The following is a 10,696-nucleotide window of genomic DNA, read 5'->3' as shown; positions in this document are numbered from 1 at the left end:
CAGGAAGAGGGACAGCCCTTCATCTGAGAGTCGTTCAACCAGCAGTGACTGAGCACCAAAAGAGAGGGCCAGGCACGATGGCCAGATGGTCCCTGAATGCATGGAGCTTGTGCCCCAGGAAAGAGGACATGGACGGAAGGGACACACCGTCCAGAGGGTGAATTGAAAGGGTCTCTCTTTGACCCTCCGCTGCTGCCTTTATGACCGCCCTTTGCGTCCCCATCTGACTGCCAGCAGCGTCGCAGGGCAGGAGCCAGCCCTCTCCACCCTCCAGCCCCTCGGGCAGGTGTACTGGCACCACAGGGGTCCCGGATGGCGCAGCTCTTCAGGCTGCCTTTCCCTCACTTAGACTCTGCAGGCCCTCTGCGCCCTGTGCTGGTTCCCTTACCCCGGGAACACCGGAAACCTCACTGTCTGCACCTGCTGTCCCGGAAGGGGATCCCCCTGCGTTTAGAAGCCTCTGCGTTTACTGGCTGTGCTACCTTGAGAGGTCCTTTAACTCCCACGAGTCTAGTTCCTCTGTCTGTAAAATGGAGGCCTGCTAATCACACCTGTCACCCTCTCTTAGCTCATGGAATTGTGGAGAGCCTCAAATAAGGGAAATGTGCAAGAGCTTTGGGAAGGGCTGTACTTGGCAAGGGGCTAAGGTAGGCCTCTGGTTTTCAGCCTAGCTTGATCTGCATTTTCGGGTCAGGGTACCCCATGTAGCCTGGGGCACAGTCGCTGACGCTCAGGATAAATTTGCAAAAAGGTTGACTGACTGACTACCCGCTCCCTGAAAGACTGTCTCCCTTGTCAATAGCTCCCGCCCTCCCCATGTGCTCGCTGGCTAACGCAGTATTTCTGCAGGACTGCTCTGCGAGGAAAGGGGTTTCACTGTGAAGGGTGTCTAGGTGGATGGGGCCCCTGCCACTGCTGCTGGGGAGGCCACAGGCTAGTGCATGCCGGCGCTGTCCACTTGGAGGGGGAAGGGGCCATCTCCGGGAGCCAGTGCAGCTGGCAGCGTCCAGGCCTGTGGGCACGGCTGGGGGACAAAGCGGCTCTGAGCCGCCTCTCAATGGGTGCTTGTGTTCTGGGAGTGGGGGCGGGGTGCTCACAGCCTCTTTCCCTCCCCTCCCTGCCCTCCGCCCCTCTCCGCAGGACGTCCTGGGCTGGACACTGACACAGAGAAGGTCCGGCCTGCCCCTGAAGGGTTGGCCCTCGTGCCTGGCCATGCCAAGATGGCACCAGGGTCTGGGCTTCTGCGGCCCGGGACACGGACTGGGCCCAGGCCGGGGGGCGGGCCCAGGGCCAGGTCTCCTCGGCCGGTGCCCAGAGGCCCGTTATGCCCACGGTGGCTCCAGCGGGAGGGGCCGCCGTGCAGCCGGGTAAGGGGGAGCTGGGCAGTACCGGGCTGGGTGAGGGGCGCTCAGCCCCGGAGCCCGGCGGGTGGGCGTCGCCGGGAGGAGGACCCCTGGGCCGGGCGCGGCGTTGGGGGCAGGGTTACCGCGAGCCCGCCGTTAGGCCCGCCCCCGAAGGAGGCGGGAGAGGCGCCCGAGCCCGGCGGCGGGCTGGACCCCGCAGAGCGTCCGCCCGTCCGCCTGCTCCTGCGGTCCGTTCCCGCGGCGGCCGGGCCCGGCCGCTCCCGATCCGCCATGCCGCCCGCGGGGCTCTGCGGGGCCGCGCCGCTCGCTGCGATCGCCCTCTTGGTGCTGGGGGCCCCGCTGGGTAAGGGACGGGGAGCGGGGTGGCGGGAGCCGGGGGGCTGCGGAAGGATGACAGGGACCTCGGCGCGGGCCTCCGCGAAGACCCCGGGGTTGCCGCCGGGCGCCGTGAAGAGACGTGGGGAGGCCGGGCCACGAAAGCGGACCCGGGGCACGGGCCGTTTGCAGAGAGAGGCTCCGGGGCTCGGGTGAGCCCCTCCGGGTGGGACGAGGGGTACCTCCCAGGTGCCGGGAGCCAGCGGGCTGGGGCCCGCCGGGGGAGCGGGGCCAGGCGCGGCCAGGGAGCTGGCCTGGTGGCCACTGGGCGCCCCACCCCTGCCCGCAGCGCTGGCCGGCGAGGACTGCCTGTGGTACCTGGACCGCAATGGCTCCTGGCATCCGGGCTTTAACTGCGAGTTCTTCACCTTCTGCTGCGGGACCTGCTACCAGCGGTACTGCTGCCGGGACCTGACCTTGCTCATCACAGAGCGTCAGCAGAAGCACTGCCTGGCCTTCAGGTGGGCTCCCGCCGGGCGCCAGCACGCGCTCCAGCCACCTTCCCGAAGGCCTGCGGGGCCTCTCCATTGCCCATCTCCCTCTCCGTTGCCCACCTCCACCTTCCTAGCCGAAACCCAGGACTCCAGCTTGGCGGTGAAGCTGGGTGGTAGAGCTGGGGCCGCAGGGTCCCAGGAAAGCCACATGGGTAACCATCAAAGGCTTGGGCCGGGTCAGGTGGGGTGGAGGGAGAGTGCAGCGTCTGCCCCCAGCGCTCCCTGCAGCTTTGGGGAAGCAGCTCTGGCAAGAAGGCAGGAGCCTTGGGTTTCGTTCCTCGGCCCCCTTCCATTACCTGTGTGGTCTTGAGGAACACAGACACCTTCCCTTACAGGTCATTGATTCCTCTAAACAAAATGATGGGGTTGCCAAAATTAGCAGGTTGCAAACTTCTTTTTGAAGGGGACTACTAATACGTAAAGCAGGTATAAAGAGACTGTGTGTCTGGGGGTTTGAGAAACATGGCTCTGGGTTATTGCTAAGACGCCTCCCCGTGCTAACATGTTGTGAGTCTAAGCAATTAACGGTGTAATGTAGCCGCGGTAGGGTGGGAGCGCACTACAAATACCGGCATGCCTCGCACTAGCCTTCCAGGCAGCCCAGCCTTCTGGGAAGTGGAGGTCCTCTAAGATCTCCTCTACAGGGACTGGGCAGAGCCCCACAAGGAACCCCAAATGTCAGCTTGCGGTGGCCCCCTGCTGGCCAGGAGTTGGAGCACAGTTTTATGGTCACCATAATGAGGACTCCCTCCTGTGAATGCTGGAAGGTGAGAGGACCTGTTCTTTGTCTAAAGTCCTAAGACCATAGCAGGGATCGCCTCCGCCGTGATCCTCTTTGTGGCCGTAGTCGCCACCACCATCTGCTGCTTCCTCTGTTCCTGCTGCTACTTGTACCGCCGGCGCCAGCATCTGCAGAGCCCCTTTGAAGGTAGGATGGTACTGGGCAAGGCGAGCCTGAGACAGGCGGGGCTGAGCCCCACGTGGGCGCCAGAGACTTTGCAGAAGCGTGAATTCGGTAGTAGCGTGTGCTTCTGTATACACACCTGCCAGCCTCTAGGCCCAGATATAAGAATGTGCCAGGGCTATACGTGAACATTGAACTGTGTGTACATATGTATGTGCACGCATGTGAACACTCAGATCTCTACGGCAGGCCGGCTGCCAACAGTGGTGTGTGTGCAGTGGGCATATGCCACACATGGCTCTCAGGAAGTAGGGTGGTGTCTAGAGTGGTGAGCACTGGTGGGGATGCTCTAGCATGCATGCAGTGGATTTGTGCCTGAGTGTTGCACATGACTGCATATGTGCCCAAACTGGTGGGCATGGGAACAGTGACACCGTGTGGGGGAGCACTGTGGGAGAGAAGTGCTGCTCGGTAAGTTACAAGACACCAGCCCCTGGAGCTGCCGTCTCCTTGCCAGGCTATGCTCTCCAGCTCATCAGGGCTCTGAAAGCTGCTGAGCGGACCAAATATGCTAAACACAGATTGACCCATCAGGGCCACACACACAGTTCCCTGTTCAACTCCGCCAAGCAAGGTCTGGAAGGCAAAGGCAGCAGGTGGCCAGCCTGGAGCCTGCCGGAGGCGGGGGCCCAGTGGGGCTTCCCTGGGCTTCCCTGGTCTCCTGGGCAGGAGGAGGAGGCTTCCCCTGGACTCTGAATGCTGATCCTTGTCCCTCACCTAGGCCAGGAGATTCCAATGACAGGCATCCCAGTGCAGCCAGTGTACCCGTACCCCCAGGACCCCAAAGCTGGCCCCATCCCCCCACAGCCTGGCTTCATGTACCCACCTGGCGGTCCTGCTCCCCAGTACCCACTCTACCCCGCTGGGCCCCCTATCTACAACCCTGCAGGTAAGTGAGCATCTGGAGCCCTTGGCACTGCCTGCACCCATCCCTGCATGGGGACCTCCCCTGCCCATCTCTCACCCTGAGGCCCGATCCCAGACTTCCTCTACCTCCAGCTGGGGACCTGCCTGGGATCCTGCATGCCTAGCGGCTGGGGCCTGTTGCACAGCCTCTGATGCCAGCCTGACCCTACTCCTGTCTCCTTGGCTTTCAGCCCCTCCCCCCTACATGCCATCCCAGCCCTCCTACCCAGGAGCCTGAGGGACCAGTCAGCCTCTGCTGCCCTTCAGTGATACCCCTCTCCGGTATCTGCATCTGGCTCTGGGGTGGGTAGGGGTCCCTACTCACTGGGTCCCAGATCAAGCCAAGCCCTGGGCCCTACTGGTGACAGAGCCCCAGGGAAATGGAACAGGAGCTGAGCTGGCACTTGGCCATGAATGAGGGGTGGGCTGGGAGGGCAGGGGATTGGCAGACTGCTTTTATTGGGAGCAGGGGAAGGACACGAAAGTCTGGGTCATAGCTCCAGCTTTCTTTATAGTTCCTCTGCTCCCAGGATCCAAGCCAGGAACGTCGAGGCCCCTCCTGTTGGTCCCCTGTGGGCCTCGGTGGGGCAGGGAGGGGGATCCGTCGTCAGTCAACAGGAGCCCTCCTCCGGCTGCCCCACTGGCAGGTCTCTGCTGCTGGATTAAAGCTGTACAGATGTAACTTGTTGGTGCCTCATTGGGCCACCCGAACCTTCAGTAGCCCCGGCCACTGCCAGCCCCCCAGCCCCTAGTGGGGGAGGACAGGCACGGGGCTGGAGCACAGAGCCCCTCACTTCCCTCCGCGGAACCCCCCCCTCCATCCGGGAGCTCGGGGTGGGGTGGGGGGCTGGGCCTCAGTGTCATTTGCATTACAGAGACTCCCCAGTAGGGGCCAGGCCCCGCCACACACAGGCACTGCCAACTGTACAACAGCACATTCGCCCATTCGGGACACTTAGATTCACACTGGGCACCACCACTGTCTGACCTTGGGTATGTCTCTGAAGGTCGCCAAGGCTCCTTTATGAGGATGTTTATTATCTAAAGAATGGGGGTAGTGCCCCAGTGCTATCAGGAGGGTGAAACATGGACATGAAACCCTCAGTCCTGTCCTTCCTCCCTGATCAGAGGTCCTAGGACCAGGAGCTCAGTGGAGAGACTGGGCCCCCCAGGACACCGGGGCAAGGTGCTTTTGTCAGCTGCCTGGATCATCAGGGCACCCTGAGGCATCAGGTCCCCAGGCCCACACCGGCGCTGCCCGCTGGGCCAGGCAGATGCCCCTACCCCTGCAGCTGCCTGTGCACCCAACTAGACCATCTCCCCCTGCCTCCCTCCCTGAGGACACGGTCCATGTGTTCGAAGGACTTGTGCAGTGAGAGATCCAGGGAAGGAAGTTCTATAGTTCTGGATTCAAGTGGGAGCATGCCAACTCAGCTTGGCAAAGCCGTCACCAACCAGCCATCCCCTTCCCTCCCCAAACCCGGCCCCCACCCCCCGTGCCCCGGCCCTCCTCACGCCCTCCACAGGTCCTCCAGCTCACTGTGCAGCAGGCTGCCCCTCGGTGCCGCAGGCCCCTGGGCTCCTGCAGCGTCAGCCGGGAGGGGCTCTGGATGTGGCCACTGTGCTCACCCTGCCTCCAGGGCCATCTGCCACCCATATAATACTGGGGAGGCTCTGGGGCCAGCTACCTTAAGGCCAAGGTCAGCAACTCCTCCCATGGGCAAAACTGCCCCAGATTCACCACCTCCTCCCTTCCCAGGGGGCCCCTAAGTCTCCCCCTGGTCCCCACCAGAGGGGGAAGCTAATGCTGGTGGGGACAGAGCTGGGGCCACTGCTGCAAATCCACCGTCTCCGAGGGCGTAGGCAGGAGGTGGGGGCTGGGGCCACCGAGTGTCCTGGCTTCCAGTCCACCCCTTCTGCCTTCACTCTTTGGAGAGAGGGTCACCAGGTCACCTCGAGGCTTGGGGCGGTGTCTCCCCCTTTTCTTCCCTGAAGCTGGGAGGTGGAGGAGATTTGCAGGATAAGGTTTCTGAGTTTCCCTAAGAAATGAGGTGTAAATGAATGCAAAGCCATGCCTGTCAGAGTTAATTATCCTTAAATCAACAACCTGGGGCCAGTTAAAAATCCGCTTTGTCTGTGTCTGGGATGGGAGGCAGGTTTATCCCAGTCATGGCTGCCTTGGAAAGGATGGACTCCGCCCCCTTCCAGCACTGCCAGTCCATCAGCTCTGTGAAGCACTAGAAGTAAGACTCCTAAGGTGAAGGAGGGAAGCTTGATGGGATGGAGCCTTCTCATGCCCAGAGCAGAGAGAAGGCCCCGCCCACATTCTCTAGTTCTTTAAATAGGGGCGATGCCCTTCTCTCTCCAGAGCTCTGCATACTGCACCCCACCTGCTCTTCCCCAGGGGAACAGGGCCAGCGGAAGCACAGAGCTCTAGCTGCGCCTCCTGATCGCCCTGCCCCTCACCTGGCACCCTTGGAAACCATGCAGGCACCCTCCCCTATACCCAGGTACAGGGCGGGAGGAACAGTGACCCTCAAGGAGTGGAGTCTGCAGTGGTGTAAATGGGGTCCTGGAGTCTGGGAGGGAACACTGAGGACCCTAGGGGAGCCTGGGAGGCAGAGATGGGCAAGAGCATCTATGCAAAAGTAGACGGACTGCATTCTGGGGACAGCAGGGCCAGCTCAGGCCTGGTGGGGGATGGCAGAGCTCAAAGGGGGAAGGGAGAGGTTCAGAGGCAGGGAGAGGGCTAGGGAGGAGGGGACATGGAGATGCAAGGCGCAGGCACGGGAGCCTGAGGAATGAAAGGTCTGCCCGAAGAGGGAGAGCTGTGGTGGGGGCCCGGAGGGGATTAGAATGGAGGCAGCCAGGAAGGCAGACACTTCAGGCAAGGAGGGCGGTGGGAGAAAGGAGGGGCTTAGAGGGCTCGAGAAGGGGGCCAAGGGGCAGGGAGAGGGTGCAGAGTCCAGGTGGAGCAAGTAGGCACATGACAAGGTGTGCAGCTGGCGAAGTGGCGAGCGGGACTCCTGCTCACCAGGCCTGGGCTTCCAGGCCGGCAGCCCGCCCTCACACTAGGTAGCATAAGCCCTCGGCGGCCCAGGCCTTGGGACCTGCCTTCAGAGGGCTGAGGACGCCTGCAGTGTCCGCAGGGGATGGCGCTCCAGGCTTGGTGATCATGGTGGTCGGAAAGCAAGCTTGGTGGGTGACTGGAGCCCAGATCTTACGCTTCTCAAAGAAGGCCACCTGAGTGGCCATGTCGGGGCTCGCAGCACCCGAGGAATGGGTGAGTGCCTCAGCAGCCCCTGCGCGTGCCATCGCGCCCCCCGCCAGGGCCAGGGCCTTGAGCCCATCGCGGGCGGCCCCTAGGGCCTGGCGGAAAGGCCGCGGACCCATTTCCTGCGGGGTGGGCCGGAAGGCGGGAAGCCGGGCGCAGCGGCGGGAGCCAGCGGGCCCGCGGCCAGACGGGGCAAAGCGCAGCGCTTTCTGCGGGAACCATGGAGGTGACGGGGCAGCCCGCGGGGGGGCGGGGCGGGGGGCACCCAGCGGGGGCCTCTTGGCCCAAGTCGGTGGGAGACCTCGGTTTGAATCGGATTCATCAACTTGTTAGGGCATTTGGTCCCTCTGAACCTCATTTTCTTCCCTGTATAAGGGACGCTGGGCAAGGATAGCTGCTTTCCGACTCTTTCGCCTTGGGTGCATGAAGGGCAGCCGGGCGTCTGCCAGGCGGTTGGGGCAGGTGGGCGGCGGGAGGCGCGGCCGGAGGTGCAGGCCCCTTTCCCGCGGTTCAGCCCACCCCTGAGCACACGCGTCCGCTGTGTGCCCATCGCCCGCCCTCTTCCCGGGTGGCGCGGGGCCCCACTATGTGCCAGCCGCCCGCCCCGCCGTCCCGGGCTCCTGGCGCTGCCCGGGCGCGGCCCCGGAGCCGCCGGAGCACCTAGAACGCGGTCCGCCGCCAGGTGGCGCTGCGCTCCCGCACCAGGTTCAAAGGCACGGGAGGCGGGAGGATGACATCATCTCGGCCCCGCCGCCCACCCCAGGGGCGCCGGGTGCGCGGAGGAAGCTGCGCTGGCAGCTTGTGAACAGTAGGTGTAATTTTGTTTTTTAGTCTGACTAAATCTTGTTTTACTTTTGGTAGAAAGGGCTTCCTAAGGAGACTGGCTGTATCAGCGCCGTAAGATTTGGGGACTGGTCGTTTGCGCTTGATTAGGCTTCGAGCTTCCTGGGACACCATCACCAGGGTCGTCTCAGGAGGGGGAAGAGGGGGACCTGTTATCAGAAGTAGCGCTAGTGGCGGGAGATCAGAGTGTGTGGTTACGGACGTGTTAGCTAACCTCTCTGGCCAAACTGTCATCTGCAAATGCACCCTAAAGCACCCACAGACGCAGGGTAAATGGCAGCCGTGGCCGGGCTCAGCGCCGGCCAACACCCTTCCGTCCAGGAGGCAGCAAGTGTCTGGTTCCCCTCTCCTGGGCCCCACCCTTGTTTAGGTTACTGGGCGGTGGGGAGGAGTGGGGGCAGGGTGCATCCTGAGATCTGAGCTCTGTTTTGGGGACTAGTCAGCCCTCTGGTTTTGGCCAGACCTAGCACAGTGACCTTGCTTCCTGGCAGGGTCACCCACTTCTACCCCAAAGACGAACTCCTGTGCTCCCTGCCACTGAGGCAAAACCTGGAGCCAGAAAAACCTACAAGTGGCCCAGACGCCAGGCTGCAGTTCCACAGAACCAAGGGGCGGGGCGCTATCAGGGCAGGAAAGCAGCCCGCAGCTCCGGCGGGGAGTGCAAACCGTGAGCAGGGGGTGGGGGTGATGGGTACCCTGGCGTCGGTCCTCTCCCCAGATGGTGGCTGCCGTCTCTGCCTGTTAAGGCTGGCTTCCCGGGCCTGTGGCTGCTGTGGGGAGCTGGCCCTGAGCCCACAGTTAGGAAGAGTCATGGAATGAGCCTCCCCTGAACATGCCTAATATAGCCATCCCAGGGCCCTGTGTTCCACTCTGCCCTGTCACCCCAAGAGCAGCCCTGGCTAGTGACTCCAGGCACAGGGGATGCAGGGAACAGATCTCTCCCTCGCACTGTACCTTCTGCAGATGGAAACTTGTTCTGTGGTCAGCTCCAGATGGCACGTGAGGGAACCTGAGTTTCTGGAGTCCTCCAGGGAGACCAGGGTGAGCATCAGGGCCTGTGGCACAGTACAGAGGTGCGCACAGGCATCCATGGCTAAAGGCTTGCATATATTATCAAAATCTTATGGAAAAACAGATACACAGCTATTTATACAACAGCAGGCAGGCGTGAGGAAAATGTCTGCTTTGGCATCAGACGTTCAGGTCCAGCTGCTGTCTGTCCCTCTCCCCCCATCTGGAGCCACTCCCCACCAGGCACTGCCCGTCCAGGCCAGCTTTCCCTGCCACGGGTGGTCAGGAGGGGCTTGGGGTGCCCTCGGCCTCTCCTCCCACTCCCTGGGCCCTCATGGCCCCGAATCTTTCGCCATTGCCCCGCACAGAGTGACACAGCCCAGCAGCCTTGCCCCAAGGGCTCCTCAGAGGCCTGAATCCTGGCCCTGGAGGGCAGTGGGGTGGGCTGGTCATGTGGTCCCTTGGGATATCTTGCCAGCTACACGGGCTCTGCCACTTGCCAGTGACGTGCTAAAAGGGCTCTTCTTGTCCAGAAACAGCTCCAGGTATAAAAGATATTTTTGGAGCACCTCAGAGACAAGAAGAGAAGAGTGAGAAGACAGAAGGCGTCCTTCGAGCACGCCCCAGGCCTGCAGCCCCGCCAGGGCAGCCTGGGGACAGCCACGGTGGAGCGGGCGGGGCGGGCAGCCCCGGGAGGCGAGGCTGGGCCGTCTCGGCGCTGGCATCCTGGTCCTACTGCAGGAGTTTGGGCACCTCCACCTGTAGGGGCAAAATGGACAGTTTAGAGAGGGCAGCTCAGCCCGGGGCCTTGGGGGTCGTCTCGCCACCCTCTCCCTGGAAGCCAGATGCCTCCATGTACGTCTGTGGGGAGAATAAGTGGGGTGTTGACACAGAGTGAACATTTTTCCTCTTCTGTAAAAATGGGATGTCATCAAATGACCACCGGAATTATAACCGAGGTCGTCCTTTACGTCATGATGTCACATCCAGATGCTGGTGCCAGGGCAGGGGCAGCTGCCACCTCCAGTCAGGTGGGCGGGTGGCCGACCCGTTACCAGGGAGGCGGAGCCTGGAGGAGACCCTCCAGGGATGACCCCTGCGCCCCTGGCACCTGGGAGTCACAGGCGGACCCTCCTGCACGCTGCGTCTCCCAGAGACCTTAGGGGTAAACTGACCTGTAGGACTTGGCTGGTCCTAAGAGGGAATTCGTAAAGCAAAGAGCATTTCGTTTTGGGAATGGGGGGGAGGGGGCGGGGGGGAGACCTAAAGGAAGGCCCTGAGCAGAACTGCTGTGTAGAGACTGCGTTTCTAGGAGAGACATGTCTGTCTGCGGGGTGGAGAGGTTAGAAGCTCGGAGTGCGCGGGTCTCCCTCCAAGGGGCCTCGGCTGTGGCCTGCCTGGGGGCGGGAGGATGCACGTGCAGCCCCACGTCGCGCTCCGCAGCGCCCCCTTTGCATCGGCCCCG

The 10,696-nt window shown here is 62.4% G+C and overlaps 2 protein-coding genes and 1 long non-coding RNA gene across 9 annotated transcripts in view; 1 reads left to right on the top strand and 2 right to left on the bottom strand.

The window, feature by feature from the left end:
- The first annotated feature begins 1,220 nt into the window (after positions 1-1,220).
- SHISA4 (shisa family member 4) lies at positions 1,221-4,785 on the top strand. 7 transcript variants are annotated; one of them, XM_036909530.2, is made up of 6 exons: positions 1,288-1,707; positions 2,029-2,200; positions 3,028-3,161; positions 3,919-4,086; positions 4,295-4,385; positions 4,634-4,785. In XM_036909530.2, exons 1-5 carry the CDS (start codon positions 1,635-1,637, stop codon positions 4,339-4,341), a joined length of 594 nt encoding a protein of 197 aa, XP_036765425.1. In that variant the 5' UTR covers positions 1,288-1,634; the 3' UTR covers positions 4,342-4,385; positions 4,634-4,785. The 7 variants fall into 7 exon arrangements, 5 of the variants coding, with proteins under 5 accessions (XP_057364112.1, XP_057364113.1, XP_036765426.1 ...); XR_005029684.2 differs by having other exon boundaries at positions 1,289-1,707; positions 4,295-4,406; XR_005029683.2 differs by having other exon boundaries at positions 1,289-1,707; positions 4,295-4,406; positions 4,619-4,785.
- LOC130684984 (uncharacterized) lies at positions 4,519-8,011 on the bottom strand. The gene is made up of 2 exons (XR_008999459.1): positions 7,328-8,011; positions 4,519-4,771 (listed from the first exon to the last, which is right to left on the bottom strand). It is a non-coding gene; the product is annotated as an uncharacterized LOC130684984 (long non-coding RNA).
- Positions 8,012-9,308: 1,297 nt separating this feature from the next.
- Positions 9,309-10,696, bottom strand: part of LMOD1 (leiomodin 1) — a 35,137-nt gene continuing 33,749 nt past the window's right edge. The window contains exon 3 of the mRNA XM_057508128.1: positions 9,309-9,990. Coding sequence (XP_057364111.1) covers positions 9,681-9,990 — 310 coding nt within the window. The 3' untranslated portion in view covers positions 9,309-9,680. The remainder of the gene's footprint in view (positions 9,991-10,696) is intronic.

This window comes from Manis pentadactyla, chromosome 9, assembly GCF_030020395.1.
Source record: "Manis pentadactyla isolate mManPen7 chromosome 9, mManPen7.hap1, whole genome shotgun sequence".
Classification (NCBI taxonomy): Eukaryota; Metazoa; Chordata; class Mammalia; order Pholidota; family Manidae; genus Manis; species Manis pentadactyla.
The sequence above is the reverse complement of the archived record's forward strand: the minus strand, read 5'-3'. Positions and strand labels throughout refer to the sequence as shown.

Bases quoted from the DNA above. Each gene is read 5' to 3' on its own strand.
- SHISA4 (XM_057508129.1), top strand. From the start codon at position 1,221: ATGGCACCAGGGTCTGGGCTTCTGCGGCCCGGGACACGGACTGGGCCC. The intron at 1,708-2,028 runs GTAAGGGACGGG...CCCTGCCCGCAG, and splicing joins GGTGCTGGGGGCCCCGCTGG to CGCTGGCCGGCGAGGACTGC. The intron at 2,201-2,568 runs GTGGGCTCCCGC...CTTCCCTTACAG, and splicing joins AAGCACTGCCTGGCCTTCAG to GTCATTGATTCCTCTAAACA.